The sequence below is a fragment of the Dendrobates tinctorius genome, unplaced genomic scaffold, assembly GCF_039654945.1.
Source record: "Dendrobates tinctorius isolate UK_male_01 unplaced genomic scaffold, ASM3965494v1 ptg000032l, whole genome shotgun sequence".
NCBI lineage: Eukaryota > Metazoa > Chordata > Amphibia > Anura > Dendrobatidae > Dendrobates > Dendrobates tinctorius.
In genome coordinates, this window is record NW_027361700.1 from 34,438,485 (window position 1) to 34,463,628 (window position 25,144).

The following is a 25,144-nucleotide window of genomic DNA, read 5'->3' on the forward strand; positions in this document are numbered from 1 at the left end:
GTGGCCATTAGGGTCATTGCACTGTGGTGGTTTCAGTTCTAGTTTTGCCCACAGTGGCCATTAGGGTCATTGCACTGTGGAGGTTTCAGTTCTAGTTTTGCCCCCAGTGGCCGCTAGGATCATTGCACTCTGGTTTGTTTAGTTTAGTGCATGTGATTATAAAGCAGGTGTGATTGCTCTGGCTTTGCGATAAAAGAGTGTCAGGTGTTGCAATCACTGTTGGTGATATTGCTCATTTCCAACCAAGACTGGTGAAGGAAGGAGAGAGAGAGTTCCTGGCAGCTCAGTCAGAGTCCTGGTGAGGAAGGAGTTAGAGAGGATTTCTTTGCAGCTCTGACAGAGCTTGGTGGCAGCTATTCAGGAGGAAAGCTGCATTCTGGTGGTGGACTCTGTTGCTGGGAGCAAGAGCAACAGAGCAAAGCTAAGTGGTGTTTCCCTGTCTGCATTTTTCCTTGGTGTGTATTAGTACAGCGGTGAGGCCAGTGCCTGCACCACCCAGCTCCCTAGCAAGGGATAGGTGTAGGGTGTGCTAGGGTGACAGGTTCCAGCTCGGCGACAGGTGAGGAGCCTGTATAGGGAACGTTAGGCGTGTGAGGGACACTGACTCAGGGGAGTGCAGGAGGTCTCCAGGTCCCCGTTCCCTATCGCAGTGCCCACCATTGTAACTGTTTTCCCTTCCCCCTTGTCTTGTCGTTTTAGTTACCGGCCTGTGGGTCGTGTCACACAGGACAGTTAAACGTGCCGTGTCTTGTTGTCTTAGTTACGGCCTGCTGGTCGTGTCACACAGGAAGGGTCCACGTGACAGTGGGCTTGCAGTTCTTGATAAAGAATGAAAGAAGGTTGTGGTCAGAGTGGAAGAGGGGAGTTTGGAAATCATCCACTGAGCAAAGCCGAGAGTAGAACAAGTCGAGGGAGTTTCCATCTTCATGCATAGGAGAGTAAGTAAGCTGAGAAAGGCCGAAAGAGGTTAGAGATAATAGGTGAGTGGCAGATGGAGAGAGGGGAAAAGCAATGGGGATGTTCAAATCACCCATGATGAGTAGTGTTGAGCGATACCGTTCGATACCCAAAAATATCGTATCGGATGGTATCGGCCAATACGAAAAAAATATCGGGTATCGCCGATTCCGATACCGGAAGTCCCATTCAAGTCAATGGGACTTCCGGTATCGGAATTAAAAAAAGCCCTTTATTTCCTTGTTGGCTAATTCTACATAATGGAAAACAAATAAGAATCATGTAGAATGTATTGTGGGAGGTGGAGGAGACATTAAAGGCATAGTGGTTTATTCAAATCACATATATTTGCATGTTTTACATATTTCCCATAAGGGATGGGAGCAGTGCTCTAGAATCACTGCGTTGAGAAACACGTGATGGTGTCTCCGCAGTGTCGGATGTTGATCTCCATGAGGTCATTCATCCTCCTCTTTTCATATTCAAATCACATGGCATAGCATTAATTCTAATTTTTTTTTTCAAGACGTTCGGAGTTAAAAAGATATTGACTATGTTAACTTTTTTATATTTTGTCAGATATGTATGTTTCACAACTTCCATGCTCTTCACCTTCTTTTGTACTTCTCCCAAACTTTCTCCTTCATGATCCGCAGCAGTAGCATTTTTTTCATCAACTTTTTCTTCACCTTATTCATCTTCTTCTTCACCTTCTTCCCATTAATTTTTTTTTTCCATTCTTCATATTCTTCTTATTCGGCTACTATTAATTTTCATATGCTATTTCTTCATCTTCTTCCTATTCTTCATTTTCTTATGGTGACAGGCATTCCTGTAGTACTTATCTATAAAAGTTATAAGATTACACCTTACGTTCTGCCTGTCACAAAAGATTTACAACCGGATTTGTCCGCGTTCAGTTTGGCCTGCAGCAGCAGGCATTTTCCAGGGGCACCACGAGGAGGAACGGACTCACCCCCATTTACTGCTTAGTCTTCTTCTGCTTATAATTTTGATTTCTTCTATGCTGATTTTTAGTCTTATGCTTAATTTTCTTCTGCTTTCTGTTCTTCTGCTTTTGCTTCTTCTGCTTCTTGTTCTTCTGTCTTTTGTTCTGTATCTTCGTGGTTGTCGTCATGTTCTTTGTCATCTTGGTCTTCTTATTTAGGGTCATATTTCTGGTCTTCTTTGGTGTGGTCTTCAGGGTCGTCGTCATCAGGGTCGTCGTCATGGAGATCAATAAGGATTACCAAAGACAATTTCAAAAAGCTTGATCTTGGAAATGTAGCGGAAGGTACAAGAAGGCTGAGAAACTGGCGAGAACCAGCTGACAGTACTGGAACCCGTAGTAGCAGCAGAAGGAACAATAGCCAATGGGACTAATGAGGAACAGTTGACTGTGCTGGACCCCGGTTACTATGCAGGAGGTACATGTGCTAGAAACCACTACCAAGGACCAGCTGACGTTGCTGGACCTCAGATACCGAGATGGAGGCACCTAGGCCAAAGGCTCTGGCGAGAACCAGCAGACAGTGCTGGAACCCGGATGGGTAGCAGAAGGAACAAGAGCCAATGGCACTACCGAGGACCAACTGACGGTGCTGGACCACGGTTACTAAGCAGAAGGTACCTGTGCTAAAAAGCACTACCAAGGACCAGCTGACGGTGCTGGACCTCGGATACCGAGATGGAGGCACCTAGACAAAAGGCTCTGGCGAGAACCAGCTGACAGTGCTGGAACCCGGGTGGGTAGCAGAAGGAACAAGAGCCAATGGCACTACCGAGGACCAACTGACGGTGCTGGACCACGGTTACTAAGCAGAAGGTACCTGTGCTAAAAAGCACTACCAAGGACCAGCTGACGGTGCTGGACCTCGGATACCAAGATGGAGGCACCTAGGCCAAAGGCTCTGGCGAGAACCAGCAGACAGTGCTGGAACCCGGATGGGTAGCAGAAGGAACAAGAGCCAATGGCACTACCGAGGACCAACTGATGGTGCTGGACCACGGTTACTAAGCAGAAGGTACCTGTGCTAAAAAGCACTACCAAGGACCAGCTGACGGTGCTGGACCTCGGATACCGAGATGGAGGCACCTAGGCCAAAGGCTCTGGCGAGAACCAGCTGACAGTGCTGGCACCCGGGTGGGTAGCAGAAGGTACCCATCCAAAGCAAAGTAGCCAGGCCGCAAGCCGGCCGCAGTTACCGAAACCCACAGTCCTACAGGGGGTCCATGTCCCATTGGCACTACGGATCCCGCCTTCAGTGCCAGTTCCCGCAGCCCACATAGGAGTCACCTAAACTGCAGGCACCGTAGAGTCGGCTAACCCGGCCGCAAGACGACAGGACTACGGATTGGTGGCATAGTGACCTTGACACTACCCGGAAACAGCTGGCGTGCTGGAACCAGGCTGGGCAACAGGGAGTACCCGTGCCAAAGACACTGCCGAGAACCAGCTGGCGGTGCTGGAACCCAGATGGGTAGCAAAAGCTACAAGAGCCAATGGCACTACCGAGGAAGAGCTGACGTTGCTGGACCACGGTTACTAGGCAGGAGGTACCTGTGCTAGAAAGCACTACCAAGGACCAGCTGACGGTGCTGGACCTTCGGATACCAAGATGGAGGCACCTAGGCCAAAGGCTCTGGCGAGAACCAGCTGACAGTGCTGGCACCCGGGTGGGTAGCAGAAGGAACAAGAGTCAATGGCACTACCGAGGACCAACTGACGGTGCTGGACCACGGTTACTAAGCAGAAGGTACCTGTGCTAAAAAGCACTACCAAGGACCAGCTGACGGTGCTGGACCTCGGATACCGAGATGGAGGCACCTAGGCCAAAGGCTCTGGCGAGAACCAGCTGACAGTGCTGGAACCCGGGTGGGTAGCAGAAGGTACCCATCCAAAGCAAAGTAGCCAGGCCGCAAGCCGGCCGCAGTTACCGAAACCCACAGCCCTACAGGGGGTCCATGTCCCATTGGCACTACAGATCCAGCCTTCAGTGCCAGTTCCTGCAGCCCACATAGGAGTCACCTAAACTGCAGGCACCGTAGAGTCGGCTAACCTGGCCTCAAGACGACAGGACTACGGATTGGTGGCATAGTGACCTTGACACTACCCGGAAACAGCTGGCGTGCTGGAACCAGGCTGGGCAACAGGGAGTACCCTGCCAAAGACACTGCCGAGCACCAACTGGCGTTGTTGGAACCCAAGGACAATCATGGTGAAGGCCGAGGCCTACTTGGTGGTAGTTTGAGATTGTTTGTAGTCTACAACAGACTGTCAACATGCTCCAATTAGGCATCTGTCTCCACTCTGTTTCCAGGATTTCACGTGAGCACCAACACCGCCAGTTGCGTACAGTAGCCATCTGCCCAATCCACACGTGTTCCTGTGTTACGGGGGTTCTGTAATGTCAGCAGATCCCCTGATGTGTGTCTGCCAATGTCTCCTGCTCTGTCCACATTCCCACCACTTGCAGTGGGAAGGTGGACAGCGCAGGAGACTGTGGCGGACACACATTGGGGGATCAGCTCACGTAACAGAACACCAGGAACACAGGAACACGTGTGGAATGCGCGGACGGCAACTGTGAGCAGGAAATGGCGGTGCTGGAGGTCAAGGGAAATACTAGAGACAGAGTGGAGACAGAGGCCAAATCAGAGAATGTTTAAATCTGAAGTAGTTACAATTTGGAGGCAGCAGCACTTTACCCTCCACACAGCAGGGGATCAGCTGACGTTACCGAACCCCACTTTCACATGAACGAGTGTTTTTTTCTGTGTGGACAGCACTTCCGAGCACCAACCAGCATTGTTGGAGCCCAGGGACAATCAGGGTGCAGGCCGAGGCCTACTAGGAGCCAGGTGTAAATCTGAGGTGTTTTGACTTTGGAGGCAGCAGGAGAGTTTGCCGTACACACAGCAGGGGATCAGCAGACGTTACCGAACCCCACTTTCACATGAACAAGTGTGTTTTTCTGTGTGGACAGCACTTCCGAGCACCAACTAGCATTGTTGAAGCCCAGGGACAATCACGGTGCAGGCCGAGTCCTACTTGGCGGCAGTTTTAGATTGTTTGTAGGCTACAACAGACTGTCAACGTGCTCCAATTAGGCATCTATCTCCACTCTTTCTCCAGGATTTCACGTGACCACCAACACCGCCAGTTTATGCGTACAGCAGTCGTCTGCCCAATCCACACGTGTTCCTGTGTTACTGGGGTTCTGTAATGTCAGCAGATCCCCTGATGTATGTCTGCCACTGTCTCCTGCTCAGTCCACTTTCCCACTGCTTGCAGTGGGAAGGTGGACAGCGCAGGAAACAGTGTCGGACACACATTGGGGGATCTGCTCACGTAACAGAACACCAGGAACACAGGAACACGTGTGGAATGCGTGGACGGCAACTGTGAGCAGGAACTGGCGGTGTTGGAGGTCAGGGGAAATACTAGAGACAGAGTGGAGACAGAAGCCAAATCAGAGAATGTTTAAATCTGAAGTAGTTACAATTTTAAGGCAGCAGCAGTTTGCCCTCCACACAGCAGGGGATCAGCTGACGTTACCGACCCCCACTTTCACATGAACAAGTGTGTTTTTCTGTGTGGACAGTACTTCCGAGCACCAACTAGCGTTGTTGGAGCCCAGGGACAATCAGGGTGCAGGCCGAGGCCTACTAGGAGCCAGGTGTAAAGCGGAGGTATTTTGACTTTGGAGGGAGCAGGACACTTTGCCCTCCACACAGCAGGGGATCAGCTAACGTTACCGAACCCCACTTACACATGAGCGAGTGTTTTGTCTGTGCGGACAGCACTTCTGAGCACCAACTGGCGGTGTCGGAGCCCAGGGAAAATCAGGTAGTAGGCCGAGGCCTACTTGGAGCCAGGTGTAAATCTGAGGTTGTTTGACTGTGGAGGGAGCAGGACACTTTGCCATACACACAGCAGGGGATCAGCTGACGTTACCGAACCCCACTTACACATGAGCGAGCGTTTTGTCTGTGCGGACAGCACTTCTGAGCACCAGCTGGCGGTGTCGGAGCCCAGGGAAAATCAGGTAGTAGGCCGAGGCCTACTTGGTGGCAGTTTTCGATTGTTTGTTTCTAGACTACTACTAACTGTCAACGTACTCCAATTAGGCCTCTGTCTTCACTCTGTTTTGAGTATTTCCTCTGGCTTCCAACCACGCCAGTTGCTGCTCTGAAATGCCGTCTGCACAACCCACACTTGTTCCTGTGTTACTAGGGTTCTGTAACAGCAGCTTCTCCCTACAGGTGAGTCAGGCAATGTCTCCTGCTCTGTCCACTTTTCCACTACAAGTAGTGGGAATGTAGACAAAGCAGGAGACATTGCCGGACTCACCTCTGGAGATGAGCAGATGTTACAGGACCCAGGTAACACAGGAACAAGTGTGGATTGTGCAGACGGTATTTGAGAGCAGAAACAGGCGGTGTTGTAGGCCGGAGGAAATACTCAAAACAGAGTGGAGACAGAGGGCAAATCAGAGAACATATTAAATCAGAGGTAGTCAGAAGTTGTAGGCAGCAGTAGAGTTTGCCCTCCACACAGCAGGGGATCAGCTGACATTACCGAACCCCACTTACACATGAGCGAGTGTTTTGTCTGTGCGGACAGCACTTCTGAGCAACAACGGGCGTTGCTGTAGCCCAGGAAATAAAGTTCAGGTCATAGAAACATGAACACAACAGGAGACCTGGATCCTGTTGCCAGCCAATTATTTATTCTGGAAGAGGACTGGCAAATTCAGGTGAGATCCAGGCCTTGTTCATTTTTAGAAAAGTAAGCCGGTCAACATTATCGGCGGATAGTCGCGTGCGACGGTCTGTTACCACACCACCTGCAGCACTAAAGACACGTTCCGATCATACACTGGCAGCAGGGCAAGCCAGCACCTCCAATGCATACTGGCTAAGCTCTGGCCATGTATCCAGCTTAGAGACCCAATACTTGAACGGGGAAGAGCCGTCTGGGAGTACACTAACAGGGCAAGACAAGTAGTCTGTCACCATCTGACGGAAACGTTGCCTTCAGCTGACTGGAGCCGTCTGTGATGGTGTAGCCGTTTGTGGCGGTCCCACAAAACTTTTCCACATTTGGGCCATACTGGCCTTGCCTTGTCCTGTGGCACTGCCTCTGCTACCTCTTTGTGCAGAGCTTCCTCCACTGCCTCTACCCACATGGCTGCTTTGAAAAGCACTACCAGCAACACTTGCGGGGGGAATGGAGAACATGATGGCCTGCACAAGTGTTTCTTGGTACTCCCGCATTTTTCGCTCCCGGTTCAACTGTGGTATGAGGCTTTGTAAGTTGTCCCGGTAGCGAGGATCTAGGAGGGTGTACACCCAATAATCAGCCGTGTGGAGAATGTTGGCGATGCGGCGGTCATTTTACAAACACTGCAGCATGAAATCAACCATGTGCTGCAGACTGCCAACTGGACCGGAAACGCTGTCCCCAGCTTGAGGCAGCATCTCAGCCTGCTCAGCATCACCCCACCCTCGCTGTACACACTGACTACTAGAGCCTTGTGTACCTCCCTCCTCTGGAGAGATGTGTTCCTCCTCCTCCATTGACTCCTCGTCATCCTCCTCACTAAGTGTCCCCTGCCTGGGCCTTTGTGTGGAGGCACGTTGCGCAGACTTGCCAGAAGCAGATGGCATTTCTGACTCCTCATTCTCGACCTCTTCAAAAACCTCCTCGCTTAGTGCTTGTAAGGTTTTTTGAAGCAGACAGATAAGGGGGACAGTCATGCTGACTGCTCACACAACCGCTCCAACATATGTAACGTTGAATTCCACCTGGTGGGGAGGTCACATATGATGCGATGTTCTGGCAGGCGGAATCGGCGATGCAGAGATGCAATGCGCGATCTTGCCATGCTGGAACGCCGCAAGTGAGCACACTCTAGGCGAACCTTGTGCAGCAGTGCATCAAGATCCGGATAGTCCCTCAGAAAGCTCTGCACGACCAAATTGAGCACGTGTGCCAGACATGGTATGTGAGTGAGGTTGCCTAGGCCCAGAGCTGCCACTAGATTTCGGCCATTGTCACTCACTACCAAACCTGGCCGGAGATTCGCTGGCACAAACCACACATCGCTCTCCTGCTTGATGGCATTCCAGAGCTCCTGTGCTGTGTGGCTCCGATTCCCCAAAGAAATTAATTTAAGGACAACCTATTGACGTTTGGCCACACCTGTGCTCATATCTGGCCTAACAGGCTCATGCAGTGCTGATTCCGAGGAACTAGAGTAGGAGGAGGACTTAATATGTACAGACTGCATTCCTGCAATCCTTGGAGCTGGCAGAATACGTACAGAGCCACTCTCCAGATCTGTACCCGGCTCCACAACATTGACCCAATGGGCAGTGAGGGAAAGGTATCGTCCCTGTCCATGGCTACTTGTCCACGCATAGGTGGTCAGGTGGACCTTGCTACTGATGGCGTTTAGTAGCGCATTTTTAATTTTTCCCTCCACATGCTTTTGCAGGGCAGGGACGGCTTGCCTGCTGAAATAAAAGCGGCTGGGCACATTGTATTGTGGAACTGCCAATGACATCAAGTTCCGGAAGGTGTCAGTCTCCACCAGCCTGAATGACAGCATCTCAAGGGCCAGTAGTTTGGCAATGCCGGCATTCAGAGCCAGTGCTCGGGGATGGTTTGCCGAGTATGGCCGCTTTTTCTCCCATGCCTGTGCTACCAATGGCTGGTGAGTGGCCTGGGAGTGTGCTGATGACTGAGAATGTGGTTCATTGGGTGGAATTTCACTGGGTCTCTGGACAACAGTGGCAGTGGTTCTTCCATGGCGTTCCAGTGAGGAAGCCAAACCAGCTGTGTGTGAGCTGGAGGAAGAGGCCCCAACACGAGCTGAAGAGGTGGTAGGTGCTGCTGAAGGTTGGCCTACATCTTCAGTGTGTCTGTGTAACTCCACCTCGTGCTTGGTACGCACATGTTTCCACATATTTGTGGTATTGAGGTTGCTCACATTTTTCCCTCGTTTCACTTTCTGATGACACAGCTTGCATTTGACAAAGCAAATGTCATCTGCAACTGTGTCAAAAAAAGACCATGCACTGCAAGTCCTGGGAGCGCCCATTTTCTGTTTTGGAAGAGGATTGCTCCTCACGGGTGCCAAAGTGGAGGCTACAGGCAACCAAGTCTGCCCCCGCCCTCTCCCTCCTCTTTTGGCCGTTCGGGGAATCTCTTCCTCAGAGCTGCTCCCACCACCTTCCTGGGGCTGATGCCATGATGGGTCAAGGACCTCATCATCTCCACTCCCCTCTTCAAGCACCGGCTGGTCCTGGGTTGTCTCGCCAGCACCGTACGCACCAGAAATTGGCAACTGAGTCTCATCATCATCATCAGATGAGCACTGAGGTGTGCTGACAATAGGCACTGGCCCACCCACCTCTTCAGATTCAGAGGGACAAAGCAGTTGCGCATCACTGCATACTCCTTCTTCTTCACGCTCTAGAATGCTGCTTGGCTGGCCACCTCTTTCCAAGCCAACAGATTCTGAGAACAGAAGTAAAGATTGAGATGGCTCCTGTCCAGGGCTCTCAGACTGCCTGGGCAATTTGGCAGGTGGTGAAGAGACAGATGGTTGCTCTTCAGTGCTATGGCCCTGGGAGGAAGCGGAAGTCATTGAAGTGGATGCGTTAGCTGCCATCCATCCGACAACGGCTTCAATTTGTTCGTCACGCAGCAGTGGGGTACGGCGAGGTCCTACAAAGCTGCGCATGAAGGACTGTTGCCTGGTAAAAGTGGGGGATGCCGGGTCACTGGTGGCCGCAGCAGACACCGAATCCCCCCGTCCTCTCCCTGCTGAAACTCCACGGCCACGACCACGTGCCTTACTCCCTGCCTTCTTCATCTTAGTAGACTGATAAAGATAGGCAGAAAAGTAAAAAAGGGGTGGCTTAGTGTTCTTATTCCTAAACACCTGCTAACCAGTATAAGAAACACTAGTTTGGCTAAGAGTGTGTGGACTACACTTTAATATGGTCTAATGTGGCCTACACAACTGTAAAGTGGAGTGTTTGGTGAACTTTATTTCCTTATTTTTTTTTTGGGGGGGGGGGAGAAAAGGATGTGACCAAAGTTTGAAAGCTATAGTATCGCAAACTTTTTGGAGCGATTACAATGCAGGAAGCTAACCTACAATGCAATTGATGAGGCTCCAAAAAATAGGGTGATACTAGTCTGGCTGGCCCTGAAGGGCACAAGCCAGCAAAAGGCTCCTCTATCTAATCCTATATAGTGTTTGCAACCAACCAATGACAATGGATGCGGATGGAAGCACACTAATATAGGAGCAAAAATCTGGATAAATTAGCTGCAAAAAAAGGACTATGTATGAGGCAGTGACGCACGCTGAGCGGACTACAGCTAGCGGTGGCTGTAGAACACACTGTAACGTGAGCTGCACTCACACACAGAGAGACCTATCAGACAGCCAAAAACAGTGCAGAGAAATGGGCTATAGCACTGAAAGGCTGCTGAAAGGCTCCGCTGTCCACTCCTTTAGTGTTTGCAACCAACGTACACTCACTGGCCACTTTATTAGGTACACCATGCTAGTAACGGGTTGGACCCCCTTTTGCCTTCAGAACTGCCTCAATTCTTCGTGGCAGAGATTCAACAAGGTGCTGGAAGCATTCCTCAGAGATTTTGGACCTATTGACATGATGGCATCACACAGTTGGCGCAGATTTGTCGGCTGCACATCCCTGATGCGAATCTCCCGTTCCACCACATCCCAAAGATGCTCTATTGGATTGAGATCTGGTGACTGAGGAGGCCATTTGAGTACAGTGAACTCATTGTCATGGTCAAGAAACCAATCTGAGATGATTCGAGCTTTATGACATGGCGCATTATCCTGCTGAAAGTAGCCATCAGATGTTGGGTACATTGTGGTCATAAAGGGATGGACATGGTCAGCAACAATACTCAGGTAGGCTGTGGCGTTGCAACGATGCTCAATTGGTACCAAGGGGCCCAAAGAGTGCCAAGAAAAAGTTCCCCACACCATGACACCACCACCACCAGCCTGAACCGTTGATACAAGGCTGGATGGATCCATGCTTTCATGTTGTTTACGCCAAATTCTGACCCTACCATCCGAATGTCGCAGCAGAAATCGAGACTCATCAGACCAGGCAACGTTTTTCCAATCTTCTACTGTCCAATTTCGATGAGCTTGTGCAAATTGTAGCCTCAGTTTCCTGTTCTTAGCTGAGAGGAGTGGTACCCAGTGTGGTCTTCTGCTGCTGTAGCCCATCTGCCTCAAAGTTCGACGCACTGTGCGTTCAGAGATGCTCTTCTGCCTACCTTGGTTGTAACGGGTGGCAATTTGAGTCACTGTTGCCTTTCTATCAGCTCGAACCAGTATGCCCATTCTCCTCTGACCTCTGGCATCAACAAGGCATTTCCGCCCACAGAACTGCCGCTCACTGGATTTTTTTTCTTTTTCGGACCATTCTCTGTAAACCCTAGAGATGGTTGTGCGTGAAAATCCCAGTAGATCAGCAGTTTCTGAAATACTCAGACCAGCCCCTCTGGCACCAACAATCATGCCACGTTCAAAGGCACTCAAATCACCTTTCTTCCCCATACTGATGCTCGGTTTGAACTGCAGGAGATTGTCTTGACCATGTCTACATGCCTAAATGCACTGAGTTGCCGCCATGTGATTGGCTGATTAGAAATTAAGTCTTAACACACAGTTGGACAGGTGTACCTAATAAAGTGGCCAGTGAGTGTATATGGATACGTATGGAAGCACACTATAGAGGAGAAAAAAAAAGCAGCAATAAAATAAAAATGTGTATGAGGCAGAGACACACGCTGGGCGGCCTACAAGCAGACGTGCCTGCAGGACACACTACACAGCGTGGGTCTGCACTCACACAGCCCTTGCAGACAGCTATTAAAACAGCGCTGCTGGGCTACAAAAATGCTACAGTGGTGGATTATGTAGCCTGGGTAGAGCAATAGATATTTTAGATGATTGCTATTTCTAACTGTCCCTCACAGTCTTCAACAGCAGCCTGTCCCTAACTGAATTCACAGCAGAGTGACCAGAAATAGCGGCTGCAGCGGTTTTTATAGTGCATCATGACATCATTTCAGCAGCCAATCACAGCCATGCCAGTAGTTAACATGCCTACATGCCTAACAGGATGTGCCCACACTTCTGAGGATCCCCATTGGCTGAATCAAATCGAGCGGGCTCCTAGCATTATGGGAACTTCCGATTCCGGTATTCGATATGAAAAAAGTATCGGAAGTAAGTATCGGAATTCTGATACAGCTAATATCGGCCGATACCCGATACTTGCGGTATCGGAATGCTCAACACTAATGATGAGGGTGGGGATGTCACAGAAGAGAAAATATGGAATCCAGATGGCAAAGTGATCCAGGAACTGATGAGAGGGGTCCAAAGGACAATACACCACCGCCACTCACATGGAGAAGGGGATGTAGAGTCTGACAGCATGGACCTCACAAGAAGGTAAGACAAGTGAGGGTACTTGAGGGATAACCTGGAAGGTACATTTACTTGATAGGAGCAGACCAGCGCCTCCACCTGCTCTGTTGCCTGATCCTGGGGTATGAGAGAAGTGTAGTCCACCATATGAGAGAGCAGCAGCAGCAGCGGTTGTGTCTGACTGCTGGATCCAGGTTTCAGTAAGAGCCAGAATGTTTAGAGAATCAGAAAGGAAGAAGTCATGGATGAAGGTGAGTATATTACACACTGAGCGAGAGTTCCAAATGGCAAAATTAAAAGACACAGAAGACAAGCATGGAATATTAATGAGATTTGAGGGGTTTCTGAGTGTAGCAGTTGAGAGGTTTGACTTACTATAACATGGGGGGCCGGGGTTGGGAGAGATATCTCCTGCGACTAGGAGATGGAGGATAGATAGAGTAAGCAGATGGTTAAGTGATTTGTCATTGCTTCTCTTGTGTTGGATGGTGGGACTGAATGGATCTGTGCAGTTTAACAATGAGAAAAGAGCATGAATGCTATACATAGGAGAGGAGAGAACTGAGGGATCAATATGGATGAAGTGTAAAGAGTTAATGCAAGAACGGTGGATGTGAGTGAATGCAGCAGCCAGGATATAAATTATACAAATGCATATGTTAAATATTTGTTGTAATCCAAATGTAATTAAGTGATCCAGACTGTTGGCTGGTGAGACTGCACCATGTGGAAAACTGGATGGTACTGCCAAGCATGCTGGAAGCATGGAAGCATTATCTGCTTTCCAACCGACCACCTGTTGGCACTGCTCTGGCTTAAGAAGTAGTGTACTGTGTCTTCCTGCAAAGTGGGACAGGAACCTATGTGTCGTGGATGGGCGCTTCTTGTGCTCCAGCAACCTGCCCCACGTGCTCAGTGACTACGTGCAAATTCATCAGCACTTCCACTTCTTCCCTTACTGGACAACTTGCACGTATTAATGTTAGGTTTTTTGAAACCAAGTTTAGGTTTAATTTAAAAAAAATGTGGTCACCTGCAGTGGTCAAAGCATTTATTTGAAGTTTAATACTACCGTTATGTACCACAAATCACGTAATACTCTATGGATGAGTAATTGAATAGAGAAAAATGTTTCTCAACACTTTTGTAGACTGTTATATAACACTGAAATGTATCACAGACCATATAATGGTATATGGATGAGTAACTGAATACAGAAAAATGTTTTGATGCTTTTTTGGAGTGTTGTATGCCATTGAAATGTATCACTGATCACGTTATATTAAATGGATGAGTAATTGAATGCATTAAAATGTTTCAACGCTTTTTTCGACTGCTATAAAACACTGAAATGTACCACAAACCAGATAATAGTATATGGGTGAGTACCTGAATATAGACAAATTGAAGTGTTATATACCACTCTAATATCACAGAAAACACCTAATACTCTTTCGATAACTAATTGAATACATAAAGATTGAATACATAAACATTTGTGAGAACTTTTAAACTTTTATGAAGCATTTCTTAACACAGAAATGTACCAAGGAGCACATAATACTCTATGGATGAGTAATTGAATACTGAAAATGTTTCGAATTTTTTGGAGGGTTATATACCACTGAAATGTAAAAGAAAGCAAGCAGTACTCTATGAATGAGCAACTGAATCAAGATAAATGTTTTAATGCATGTTTTAAGTTTTACATATTACAAAAATGTACCCCAGAGGATGTAATACTTTATGGATGTGTGTGAATACAGAAACATTTTTGAACACTTTTTTTTAGTTATATACCAGAGAAATGTACCCTAGAGCATGGAATACCCTATGGATGAGTAAGTGACTATAGAACATTTTTTCAACTCTTTCTTAGTGTGTCATGTGCCACAGACATGTACCACAGAGCACAAAACAACAGTTTATAGTTGAGTAATAAAATACAGAACGTTTTCAACATTTTTTGGACTGTTATATAACATTAAAATGTACCACAGACCACATAATAGCATGTGGATAAATAATTGAGTTCAGAAAAATGTTTCAACAGTTTTTTGTAGAATCATATAACACAGAAATGTTCCACAAAGCACCTAATATTTTATGGATGACAATATAGTCAAATTTTCACCCAAAAAAGAAAACTGTGATCAAGTGCCGCAGCTATATATTTAGCAATGTACTGCAAAGTCCTAATCCCTGCCTAGATACTGCAATCAACCACTCTCCCTGCTACTGTATCTCTCTCCCTAAGCAAAATTCAGACTGTATCTGATACAAACAGCAAAGCACAAGCTTAGCCTTTAGAAGGGCTGTTAGTATGATGGTTCAGTTTCAGCCCTAGTTTCAACACTACAGGACTCTGATTCGTAAAACTGTGAACACACATGTCTGGGCAAGCACACTCTCCTGTTATGAATGGGTCACCGAGGAGAAAAAGATTAAACAAGCTAAGTCACAGAAAATCAGAGAGGTTGGTAACTGCAGATTGCAGATCCCTGATCTTAACCATACAACTAGCAGCAGACGTGGAGCGTGCCTACGATGATCTTAGACGCTTCATCACAGCCGGAGGACTAAATAAGTCTAAAGCAAGAAAAGGGGAAAACTAACTGCCCCAGAGCAGACCCCAAAGGAAAGACAGCCCCCACACATGTATTGACGATGAAAGCACAAACACAGGCAGGAAAATAGGCTGAACAAATGATGGGCCCAAACTAACTAGACAGAATAGGAAAGACACTGTCTGCAATCTGCCAAAAACCCTACAAAAATAATGTCCAACACTTCTGATAGCAAAATTAACCCTGAAGTCACTAGACTTCTCCCACTATATCAGCACTCTGAAATATTCTGAGACAGAGCAAAAAGAGGCCAATCTAGCAAAGGAAAAAAAAAAAGCAAATTGGCAAATACAGATAAATAAGAGTGGAAATTCAGCACAGCCCCAGCCGGGGCTGGCTGACCACACAAAGACCTGAATAGACCAACAAAATCAAGTGTGAACATTAGCAGAAAAACTTAGCTTGAAATGACTGGAACAGAGCTGAAGACCAAGACCTGACAAGCAGAAGGAATCACCAGCACCAGAATAGAGCGTCTGCTGTCTTAAATCCAGTCTGAGATTCCTGAGGTCCAATCGTCATCCTCATTATCAGGTGGCAGATCTCTACTGATTAAATCAGCCTTAATACCTCCAGTTACCACCAGAGGAAGCCTGGAAGGAGAACTCGCAACTGGTGGACCGGAAAATGAACTCACAACAGTACCCCCCCTTGAGGAGGGGTCACCGAACTCTCATCCATGCCACCAGGCCGATCAGGATGGGCCCGGTGAAAAGCATGAACCAATCTATTGGCATGAATATCAGAGGCAGAGACCCAAGAATTATCCTCCTGGCCATAACCCTTCCATTTGACCAAATACTGGAGTCTCCGTCTAACCAAACGAGAATCCAATATTTTCTCTACCTCATATTCTACATTGCCTTCAACCAACACAGGGTCAGGAGGTGCTGCCATAGGAACCACTGGCTCAACAAACCTCTTCAACAGAGATTTGTGAAATACGTTATGGATCTTGAACGTAACTGGAAGAGCCAATCAAAAAGAAACAGGATTAAGAATCTCCAAAATCTTATAGGGTCCAATAAATCTTGGCTTAAATTTTGGAGATGCAACCTTCATAGGAATATTCTTAGATGACAACCAAACCATATCACCCACTTTAAACCGGGGACCAATGGTCCTATGCCAGTTGGAAAATCGCTGGGCCTTTTCCTGAGAGAATGACAACTTATCCACCACTTGGTCCCATTTCTGCTGCATTCTCTCAACCACAGTGTCCACACCTGGGCAGTACGAAGATTCCACTTGCCCTGAAGAGAATCGAGGATGAAACCCAAAATTACAGAAAAAGGGTGACATCAAAGTGGCAGAACTAGCTCTATTGTTCAGTGCAAATTCGGCCAAGGGCAAAAATGAGACCCAATCATCCTGATCAGCAGATATAAAACATCTTAAATAAGACTCCAAGGTCTGGTTTGTTCTCTCAGTCTGTCCATTGGTCTGGGGAGGAAACGCGGAGGAGAAGGATAACTGAATTCCCAGATTGGAACAAAAGGCTTTCCAGAATCTGGAAACAAACTGGACTTCTCTGTCGGACACAATGATCTCAGGAATCCCATATAACCGAACCACCTGTTGTAAAATTAAAATGCGTGAAAAGCAAGGCCCATCTAGCCTGTCTAGGATTCAAGCGTTTGGCCGACTCCAGATAAATCAAATTCTTGTGATTGGTGAGGACCATAACTTGATGTCTAGCTCCCTCCGGAGTATTAAACGCCATCTTCCATTCATCCCCATGCTTGATGCGAATAAGATTATACGCCCCCCTGAGGTCAAGCTTAGTAAACCAGCATGCACTCTTAACTCTGGAGAATAAATCAGACATCAGAGGTAACGGGTACTGATATTTGACCGTCATCTTGTTAAGGGAGCGATAATCAATACATGGTCTTAATGAACCATCTTTCTTGGCCACAAAAAAAAAACCTGCACCTAAAGGTGACGAGGATGGTCTAATATGACCCTTCTCCATCGACTCCTTAATATAGGACCGCATAGCATCATGCTCGGGTACTCATATATCATAAATCCAATGAGGAGGCAAAGACGTAGACTTACTCTCACTAAATACATCAGAAAAATCGGCTAGATAATCAGGAATATCATAAGACTGAGGAGAGGTGGAGAAAACAGGAGCGTCCCTAAGAACACACTGACAACCCCAACTCACCACAGACCCAGATTTCCAATCCAAAATTGGATTATGAGTTTGCAACCAGGGAAAACCCAGAACAATAGTATCATGAAAATTATGCAGCACCAAAAATTTACAATTTTCTTGGTGGTCAGGCGCAACTCGCATTATCACCTGGGTCCAAAACTGAGGTTTATTCTCCGCCAAAGGAGTAGCATCAATACCCCTCAAAGGAATAGGCATCCGCAGAGGCATCATGGAAAAACCACAACGTTTAGCAAAGTCCAAATCCATCAGATTCAACGCTGCTCCTGAATCCACGAAAGCCTTAGTAGAAAACGTGGATAAGGAGCAGATCAGAGTAATTGCCAAAAGGAACTTAGGTTGTACACTGCCCACAGCAAATGTGTGTGCAAAACATTTCTCTCGTTTAGGGCAGACAGAAATAGTATGAAAGGCGTCTCCACAGAAAAAACACAGCTTATTACACCTTCTAAACTCCTGACATTGCGCCCTAGACAAAATTCCATCACATTGCATAGGTTCAGACGTTTGTTCAAAAGGTGGCAGCACCTCCCGTGTAGTTTTACGTTCACATAAACGCCGATCAACTTGAATGGCTAATGGCATAAAATCATCCAGACCAGAGGGAACAGGAAATCCCACCATAACATCTTTTACGGTCTCTGATAAACCCTTCCGAAAGAGAGCTGCCAATGCACTATCATTCCATGTAGTAAGGACCACCCACTTTCGGAATTTTTGACAGTATAACTCTGCAGAATCCTGACCCTGGTTTAATGCCAACAGGGTTCTCTCAGCTTGATCAACAGCATTAGGTTCATCATACAACAACCCCAAGGCTTGAAAAAATGCATCCACATTAGTCAGAATAGGATTTTCAGATGTCAGAGAAAAAGCCCAATCCTGGGGATCTCCGCGCAGCAAGGAGATGACAATTTTAACCTGCTGCACAAAGCTCCCCGATGAGTTAGGCTTCAAGGCAAGAAATAATTTACAATTATTCTTAAAATTCAGAAATTTAGACCAATCCCCAGAAAACACATCAGGAGTAGGGATCTTAGGTTCAGCAGCATGTGACTGAATGAGGTAGGTGGAAATTCCCCGCACTTCAGCAGCAAGTTGATCCACACGATCAGACAATTGCTTAATCTCTATTAGGAAAAAAAAAATCCTCCTACGGCCCCAGAGAAAAAGAGGAAAAAATAAATAAAAAAAATAAAAAAAATATTCTGACACTTTTTTTTTCCTTTTTTCTTATTCTTTCAATTTTAACAACTTTTTCCTGCTTTTGAGTACCCTAGAATCTGCGGTATGGCTGGTGATTCTGTTATGAATGGGTCACAGAGGAGAAAAAGATTAAGCAAGCTAAGTCACAGAAAACCAGAGAGGTTGGTAACTATGCAGATTGCAGATCCCTGATCTTAATCACACAACTAGCAGCAGCCGTGGAGCGTGCCTACGATGATCCTAGATGCTTCGTCACAGCCGGAGGACTAAATAAGTCTAAAGCAAGAAAAGGGGAAAACTAACTGCCCCAGAGCAGACCCCAAAGGAAAGACAGCCCCCACACATGTATTGATGGTGAAACAAGATGAAAGCACAAACACAGGCAGGAAAATAGGCTGAGCAAACGATGGGGCCCAAACTAACTAGACAGAATAGGAAAGGAAAGACACTGTCTGCAATCTGCCAAAAACCCTACAAAAATAATGTCCAACAGTTCTGATAGCAAAATTAACCCTGAAGTCACTAGACTTCTCCCACTATATCAGCACTCTGAAATGTTCTGAGACAGAGCAAAAAGAGGCCAATCTAGTAAAGGACAAAAAAAGCAAATTGGCAAATACAGATAAATAAAAACTTAGCTTGAAATGACTGGAGCAGAGCTGAAGACCAAGACCTGACAAGCAGAAGGAATCACCAGCACCAGAATAGGGCGTCGGCTGTCTTAAATCCAGTCTGAGATTCCTGAGGTCCAATCGTAATCCTCATTATCAGGTGGCAGATCTCTACTGATTAAATCAGCCTTACTGCCTCCAGTTACCACCAGAGGAAGCCTGGAAGGAGAACTCGCAACTGGTGGACCGGAAAATGAACTCACAACACTCTCCCTCCAATAACAATTGTCATAGAGCTGAGCAATGGCATCAGTGTGCCAAGTCTGGCTGCACCTGTCCTTTTATAACCCCTGATGATGTCACATGGCCAGCCAATCACAGTAATACCACTATCAATATGGCTTCGTCATTACATTGATGCGCTGGCAATCTCCACATGCTTATTGGCTGTGTAACAAGCACCAAACATGCTGGGCTAGGATTCCAGTTTGAAATTTAGCTACTCAGTTACTCAGCTAATGTTCGCTGAGTAACAAGTACATCCGAGCACTCAGATACGAGAGTGATTTCCGAGTATAACCAAGCACATTCACTCATCCCTCTCCATTAACCATTGTAAAAATTACAAATTTGGGTCTAATATACAATTTTACTGGAAAAAATGTAATTCTTCATTATCACACCCAATTGTTGTAAAGTTCTGTGAAGCACTTGTTAATTCAAAATAATCAACACACCACTAGATGAATCTATCAAGGGGGTTAGTTCCAAAATGGGGTCAATTTTGGAGGTTTCTGCTGTTTGGTACCTCAGGTACTGTGCAAATGAAACATGATGTCAGCAGTCTACTCCAGCTGAATTTAAGCAACAAATACCAGATATCATTTCTTCCCTTCCAAGCCCTGCCGTGTGCCCAAACAGGAGTTTTTGACCACATATGAGATATTGCCACATTCAGGACAAATTATGTAATACATTTTTGAGTCAATTGTAACCTATAATCCCTTGTGAAAAATAAATGTTTTCAGCTAAAGCAATATTTTAGTGAAAAAATGTAAGTTTTCGTTATTTCAATCAACTTTACCTTAATTCCTGTAAAATACCTGAAAAGTTAGCAAATTTCCTAAGAGTATTTTAGAATAATTTTAGGTGTGTAGTTTTTAAAATGGTATCACTTTTGGAGATTTTTCGATAATTAAGGCCCCCAAAGTCCCTTCAAAACTGAATAGGTCCGTAAAAAATTGGATTTGCAAATTGAAAAAAATTAAAAATTGTTCCTAAATTTTAACCCTTCTATCATCTTAATGAAATAATATGACTTTTGAAAACTGAAACTCTTTATGGTTCTACTGAAGAAATTGAAATACCTCAAAACGCGTAGAGAATAAACCATAATACCAATTCCTTTGCCTAATTCTGACTCCTTGATTGGATACACACCAGAAGCGCAGCTCACCCACCATCTCTCAACTACCCACTGAAAAATGATGCTGACATAGACATGTGAGAAATATTATTTATTAACTATTTTGTGTAGTAGGAGAATCTGTTTTACGGATATAAGCATTTGAAAAATTTTCAAAATTATCATCAAATTTTACATATTTTCACAAAAAACGAAAGACTTTTCAACCTAAATTTACCACTAACGAAATGTATCATGAAAGAAACATTCTCAGAATTATTAGTATATATAGAAGCATTCCAGAGTTATTGCCACATAAAGTGACAATGGTCAGATTTTAAAACGAGGGCTTGGTCATTAAGTTCAAAATTGTCACTCAGAGTTTAAGGTGCTCTTGCTGTTGTATATCACAGATACAGTAAGGCTATGTGCCCACGTAGCGTTTTAAAACGCACACTGAAAACCCGAATCCTTCCCAGAAATTGTGCGTTTTTTCAGCGCGATTTCACCGCGATTTTACTGCGATTCTGTTTGCGATTTTGCCGCGATTTTCTCAAGCACTTTCCAAGCGATTTGAAGCAGCGCTTGGAAAGTGATTGACAGGTTAGTCACACTCGTCAAACATAGTGTTTGACAAGTGTGAGCAGCTTTTTACTATTGAGGCTTAACAGAATCGTGGTAAAATCGCGGTGAAAAACACGCGATTTCTGGGAAGGAGTCCGGTTTTCAGTGTGCGTTTTAAAATGCTACGTGGGCACATAGCCTAATTCACAGTCAGGCTGTGTGCCCACGATGCGATTTTTAAGCGTTTTTGCTGCGATTTTCAGCGCGAAAACGTTTAAAAATCGTGTACAGAACGCCCCCCATGCATTCCTATGGCATTCCGCACATGCTGTGCTAATGCTGCGCTTTTTTCCGCGGCGGAATTGCATCGCGGAAAAAATCACAGCATGATCATTCTTTTGTGCGGAATCGCAAAGAATTGCCGCTATTCCGCACCCATAGGAATGCATGAGAATCGCTTACTTCCCGCATGTGGCTATGCCCACCATGCGCGAAGTTAAGCGTCTCATGTGCGGTTGGTACCCACGGTGTGGAGGAGAGGAGACTGTCTTCCAAGCCCTGGGTACCATACCCCTGTAAAAAAAAGAATAAAAAGTCGGTGTATATTTACCTTCCAACATCCAGCGCTGCATTCCCAGCCTCAGCGTTCCCAGTAATGCCTTGTGGCAAGGTCCTGTGATGACGTAGTCTCGCGTGACTCTAGCGGTCTCGTTAGATCGCTATAGCAACGCGAGACCAACGTCATCACAGGTCTCGCAAGGCATTACTGGGAACGCTGAGGCCCGGGAAGGCAGCGCGGGACGTCGGAAGGTAAATATATCCCGATTTTTTTTATTTTTTTATCATTTTTAACATTCTATCTTTTACTATTGATGCCGCATAGGCGGTCTTAATAGTAAAATGCTGCTCACACTTGTCAAACACTATGTTTGACAAGTGTGACCAACCTGTCAATCACTTTCCAAGCAATGCTTCAAATCGCTTGGAAAGTGCTTGAGAAAATCGTGGCAAAATCGCGAACAGAATTGCGGTAAAATCGCGGTGAAACCGTGTGGAAAAAAACACGCGATTTCTGGGAAGGAGTCCGGTTTTCAGTGTGCGTTTTAAAGCGCTACGTGGGCACATAGCCTCACGGTGGTGATGATGAGACCCTACAAAAGTTCACTGTATATCACTTAAATCTTGGATTTCTTTTCAAAGACTGAGACTATCACTCCAATTTTCAATCTGGTTCATCAACCCTAAAGAAGTATAACACAGACGCATTAGGCCTTTTTCTATCCCTTAGGTTTTAATTACACATCAGTATAAAACAATATGAAAATTGGCAGAAAAAGTATATGGTGATTATAGATGGGTGAATATGTTCAGAAAACAATCCCCAAACATAAATTTAGCATGAATAAGGTACATTCAGATTCGTGATCGGTAACACAAGCATTTTTCCTAAAATCAGAAAAAGTCGGTAACTTTTGGTGAAAGATAGAATAAAAGCCGGTAATTCACGTGCCGCGTTCAGTGAAATCACTGCGTGACAGGTTAGAATAGAAAAGATAAAATAGGTATATGCACATAGAATACATATACTGTATATACAGATAGATGTCAGTGACAAACACATATAATATATATATATATATATGTATTGCATAGATCTCTAATGGTGATCTTCGGGACATTGTCATTAGGCATTTATGGCAAAAACAGTAACTGAGTTAGGGTAGTTTTTAGTCTGAATTTTTGAGTAACTATCAGTCAGGAACTATCAATCTGTCAAACTATCAATGAGGAACTATCTCTCAACTAACTACAAGGTAAAAATAGAATGTGAGCTTGAGCTAGGCCTCCACCTTTAAATGTAATCATGACCTCTTCCTATATAATAAGTACACCATTGGTTATATTTAAATTTCTTCTCAGTTTTTTAATATCTAACCTATTAGTATGCCTCATAAGAACCTAGAGACCTCAATTATAGGATTCCAAATTCAAGATGTGAAGTAACAGAGCACCAACAATAGAAAATAAATGGATTTTTATTAGTAAAATTAACAAATGTATGTGAGGAACAAATCTATCTGGCTCTTGACTACATGTTCTGGAGGATGAACATCATGTGTATTGTGAGCAACAGTCATGTCCCAAGAATCAACCACAGCAACAGGAAGATTTCTGAAGACATCTTTCAAAATCAGGTTGTGGATATATCCATGGAAGTCACTGAATCTTTCTGAATTAAGACCATCATTTCTTGTATTTTCATTTTTGATGATGACTTTGGTATCGGGACTCCTCAAAAAGAGACGAATCAAAGATTTTTGCACCAGAATAACTCTTCTTATAAATAGTTGGACTGGGAAAGGCCTGAAGTGCTGACCCAAACAAATGACAATCACATAATTGGAGCCTCCTGCTAGTTGATCTATCTGCTCATGGACATAAGCATCATCCTTGACCATGTAAATGCGACTTGCAACAATTGGATGACTGTGCTTCTTCCACTGTAAATTAATATTTCTTTTTTGATCTACTGCTACCATCAAAGTATCCATTCCTGCTCTATGCAGATTAAATGTCTTGAGACCTGTTCAAAAAGACAGAAAAACATATACTTTAAAACATCAAGACCACGTAATACTACAGTCAAAATCATGGGGCAGTTGCAATGGTTCTGTTATAGCCTATGGATCATGACAAATGCAAAGATGTAATTACCTTGGGCCCTTGAACACTTATAGGCCATCTATATGCTTGAAGCCTACATTATAATGCTGGCCATGTTATAATTTAGTAAATTTATAGTGTTCTTCAGGAACTACAATATTGTATCTGCATATAACTCCAGAGTGATTAAATATTCCTCTGAATAGTGTATGTATTGAGGTATTTTCCCTTAGAGGAATTGGTTTGAGAAGTTCCATTTAAATTCTACTAACTTTTTACCATTACAAAGCACATAACTTCAAGTCTTTCATATTACCATTAATATCTTGTTTGTAGATAAGATTTGACCAAATTAGAAAATATGTCTGTGGCACTCAATGTTGGACCTGGGCAGGGCTGGCGTTAGGGGCAGGCAGACCAGGCAGCTGCCTAGGGCCCCCCCGCTCCCACAGGGGCCCCTGAGAGGCAGGGGGGCCCACCTGCCCCCAGCGCCGACTCTCCCCTCCACCGCGGCATTGAATTATACCGGCGTCTGCCGGTACAGTTCAAAGCAATGATGGAGGAGAGAGTGTCAAGGGTGCCAATCTCCACATTAGGTAGGGTCCAGGTAAACTAGGGGCCTTAGGGAGAGAATAGGGCACCTTTCCCCTTTCAATTTTCGGTGTTTTGATCCAAGGAAGTTGGCTGGTATAAATACATACGGTAAAAAAACTGTGTTTTGTCGATTCCTTAGAGGGTAACTCAGATCTAAAAAATCCCTCTGTGGTGACCTCTTATTCCCTCCTCTATTTCCACCCTGACTACCTCTCCCTCTTCCCCTCTGATGTCTAGATCTTTTCTCAGTATCAGAGACCTCCGCCTCAGAGGAGGAAATGTCTGTCTCGGGTACCTTCAGATTACGGCTCAGGGACACTGAGTAGGCCTTGTTCTCTCTAAATTCTAACAAATCTCTGTTATAGAGTTTGTGTTTCCGTTCCTTTAGATGGAACTGGAATCTTTTGAGACTATTCTGTAGGCTTAGCTCTTTTGCTGAGAAATCGGGCTCACTTGAAAATTTGTTCTTTCAGGGTGTCACTTAACTTGTTTAGAGTGGTTTTTTCTTCTTCCAATAATAATCTCATTAGCCTAATAGAGCTCTCCGTGGCCTCCTTTTCCCATTTAGCTATTAGTCCCGGGCTCTTACATCTATATCCCGATGCAAGATTTATTCTTAGATGTCGTGGGACTATTCCGGCCCTGATGTAATTGTCTAAACTCTGCACCTCCCACCACGATGATATCTGGTCTTTATATGTCTTTGTCAATTCTTTAAAGGCGGCATTGTATGAGAGGGTGTATCTCTTCTATATGAATGTACGATCTGAGAAAACATCTCTAGCTTCAGATATCCAAATATTCGTGTCAATTCCTGTTGAGAGGAA

The 25,144-nt window shown here is 45.4% G+C and overlaps 1 protein-coding gene across 1 annotated transcript in view; it reads right to left on the minus strand.

The window, feature by feature from the left end:
* Nucleotides 1-22,329: 22,329 nt before the first annotated feature.
* The window catches only part of LOC141086572 (NXPE family member 2-like), a 44,258-nt gene continuing 41,443 nt past the window's right edge, over nt 22,330-25,144 (minus strand). Inside the window, exon 2 of the mRNA XM_073572725.1 lies at nt 22,330-23,643. Coding sequence (XP_073428826.1) covers nt 23,108-23,611 — 504 coding nt within the window. The 5' untranslated portion in view covers nt 23,612-23,643 and the 3' untranslated portion in view covers nt 22,330-23,107. The remainder of the gene's footprint in view (nt 23,644-25,144) is intronic.